Source organism: Arabidopsis lyrata, assembly GCF_000004255.2.
Source record: "Arabidopsis lyrata subsp. lyrata unplaced genomic scaffold ARALYscaffold_325, whole genome shotgun sequence".
Taxonomy (NCBI): Eukaryota; Viridiplantae; Streptophyta; class Magnoliopsida; order Brassicales; family Brassicaceae; genus Arabidopsis; species Arabidopsis lyrata.
In genome coordinates, this window is record NW_003302324.1 from 6,793 (window position 1) to 9,588 (window position 2,796).

A 2,796-nucleotide genomic window follows, 5' to 3' on the forward strand; every position below is an offset into this window, starting at 1 on the left:
GTTTGTTTTTTCTTGTTTATCTCTTAAAATTATTCATACATATAAACAAATATTAGAAGAGGTAATTATGAGTTTGTATTAATTAAAGTGGGCAACAGTCATGTCTAAACTCCGGTATTACAATTCTTCTCTGTTGAGGGAGAATGGTTCAGGCAAAATAGTTGGGTCTGCATCAGTTGCTAGAATTGTTGGTGGCATGAAGCCTACCTATAGCATTACTGCTCCCAAGGTCATGTATTTCTCAGCTAGAGGACCTGACCCAGAAGATGATTCTTTCGTTGATGCTGATATAATGAAACCCAACTTAGTAGCTCCCGGAAATGCGATATGGGGCGCTTGGAGTCCTCTTGGCATTGGTACAACCGATTTTCAAGGTACACATATCCTCATTTCTCCTTATAAGATTACCCATTTTGTGTTTTTGGTAGTCTTTTTGAGCTCTTGAATTGGCGGTGTTTAGGTGAACGATTTGTAATGAAATCGGGGACAAGCATGTCTGCTCCACATGTAACGGGTATTTCGGCGCTCATCAAACAAAAGTTCCTACATTTCACTCCTGCAGCCATTGCATCCACACTTTCAACAACAGCTTCTCTATCAGACAGAAAGGGTGAGCATATAATGGCACAACGCACTGTCTTAAACCCCGACATTAGTCAGTCCCCTGGAACACCTTTCGATATAGGTAGCGGATTCGTCAATGCAACTGCAGCTCTTGACCCTGGTTTGATTTTCGACATAGGTAAGTGCTTTATTGAACCCATTGAGCATAAAAAGGAGAAATGATTTCGCTGATACTAAGAAATCAACAACTGATATTAAGTGTTGCTGCAAATGTAGGTTACAATGAATACATGAAGTTTCTCTGTAGCATCAACGGATCATCTCCAGTTGTTCTCAACTTCACCGGTGAAAGCTGCTCGGCGTACAACTCCTCCCTTGCAGCCTCTGACTTGAACGTACCCTCAGTCACAATAGCTAAACTAGTTGGTACTCGAACTGTACTAAGATGGGTGACTAGAGAGGAATATTTAAGAAAATCGATGTAAATAGCGAAAGAAAACGATGGATCAAGATATTAAACAACTAGAGAGGAGATCAACAATCCTAACCCTAGAATTTTTTTTGATAAACGAAATAGATCAAAATTGATATCAATAGATACAGGTGAACGAGAATTTGAGGAATCTACAAATGAATTGCAAGATTAATTTAGAAAAATCCCAGTAAAAAGGAAAAAGATAGAAAATATGGATTTACGATGAAAGTTTTGGGGAAGAAGACGAGAGAAGATAATATCGAAAAAAGTGGAGCCGCAGAAAAGAATTAAAAACGAAAATATCTGAATCCAACCAGAAACACTGTACCTAACTGAACCACATAACTGAACTGTACACGGAACAGTACGTCGTTACGCTGGCAGGGGTATTTTGGTCAGAATTTGGCTTAATTGCCAAAACGTGAGAAGCAAATCTCACTTTGCCAAACCGTGAAAATTAAACTTGGTCTTCTGCCCTGCCCTGCAATTTACTCTTTTATAAATATAGGCCCAAGAGGGCTATTTCCGGATTTAGGCCCATTCTAAATCCCTAAGGCCCAACCCATTTACATCAAAACCAACTCAACCATTTGGAAAACAAAACCGGCCGGGTTCACAAACCGAACTAAACCGGCCAGTGAAACCCTAATCTACAAACTTAAAACAAGTTGTAGCCGTCGCCCACAGACTGCAGATTCTCGCCGGAACAGCTTCGTCATTGAGAAGAAGATGATAGGTTGGGACAAAGCTGCACCAATGGTTGGGACGACGATTAGTGAATTACCCGATGATTTGCTCATCAAGATATTGTCGTATCTCTCTACAGAGGATGCAGTGGTTACCATGCTTTTGTCCAAACGATGGCAATCTATTTGGAAGATGGTACCACAACTCACGTACATGGATAGTGACTATAAACATCGAAAGAAAGGAAGTGTTTGGTGGTTTATGGACCAGTCATTGCAACTTCATAAGGCTCCTGTAATAGAAAGCTTGATTATAGAACTCGGTGCAAGATGTCCTGATAATGATGTTGGAAAGTTTCTTGTCAATGTAGTTAAGTGCAGGGCGCATAAGCTTCGGTTCAAGCTCAGCTAGTTGTCAAAGCCTATCAGCTTGCCGGAGAGCTTTTACATATGCGATAAACTTGTTTCTCTTTACGTTTCCGACAAGATTCTCGTGGATGTTCCTTCTCCAGTTTGCCTCCCATCCCTAAAAACTCTTTCCCTTGAGTCTGTCGTATATAAAGATGAAGATTCTCTTGTTAGGTTTTTATCAGGTTGTCGTATTCTCAAGCATTTATATGTAGAAAGACATGACCAAGACAACGTGACAATGTTTAGTGTGAACGTGCCTTCTCTAGAGACCTTATGTTATATTTACTTGAAACTAGGAGTAGGGAATGTTGGATCTTTGGTTATTGGTTCTGCAACTTTAAGAAAACTCTTCATCCAAGATCATTCGGGAAACTCTTGCTCCATTGAAAACGAACCTCGCCTTGATTATGCCCTTGTTGGCTTAAATTGTTATCTTGATGACAAGTTTATGGCATCTCTTTCCTCCGTCATGTATCTCAAGTTATATTTGAGATCTAAAACTGTACGCATAGTGCCTTTAATTTCAAGCTCACTTTTTTTTTTTATTATTCATTGATCTTATTGTTATTATGATGATCAAATTTCCAAAGTCTACGTCAGTCGCTCGCGCGGAACTTTACAGCAAGCGTGACTGCCGTCTACAAATAACCTTTAAACTTC

General features: G+C 39.8%; 1 protein-coding gene across 1 annotated transcript; it reads left to right on the plus strand.

Annotated features, from left to right (window-relative positions):
- Positions 1–483: 483 nt before the first annotated feature.
- On the plus strand, positions 484–1,105 carry LOC9298646 (subtilisin-like protease SBT2.1). Its single transcript, XM_021015554.1, has 2 exons — positions 484–742; positions 841–1,105. The coding sequence occupies exons 1-2, from the start codon at positions 493–495 to the stop codon at positions 1,047–1,049; spliced, it is 459 nt and encodes a 152-aa protein (XP_020871213.1). The 5' UTR covers positions 484–492; the 3' UTR covers positions 1,050–1,105.
- Positions 1,106–2,796: the final 1,691 nt, after the last annotated feature.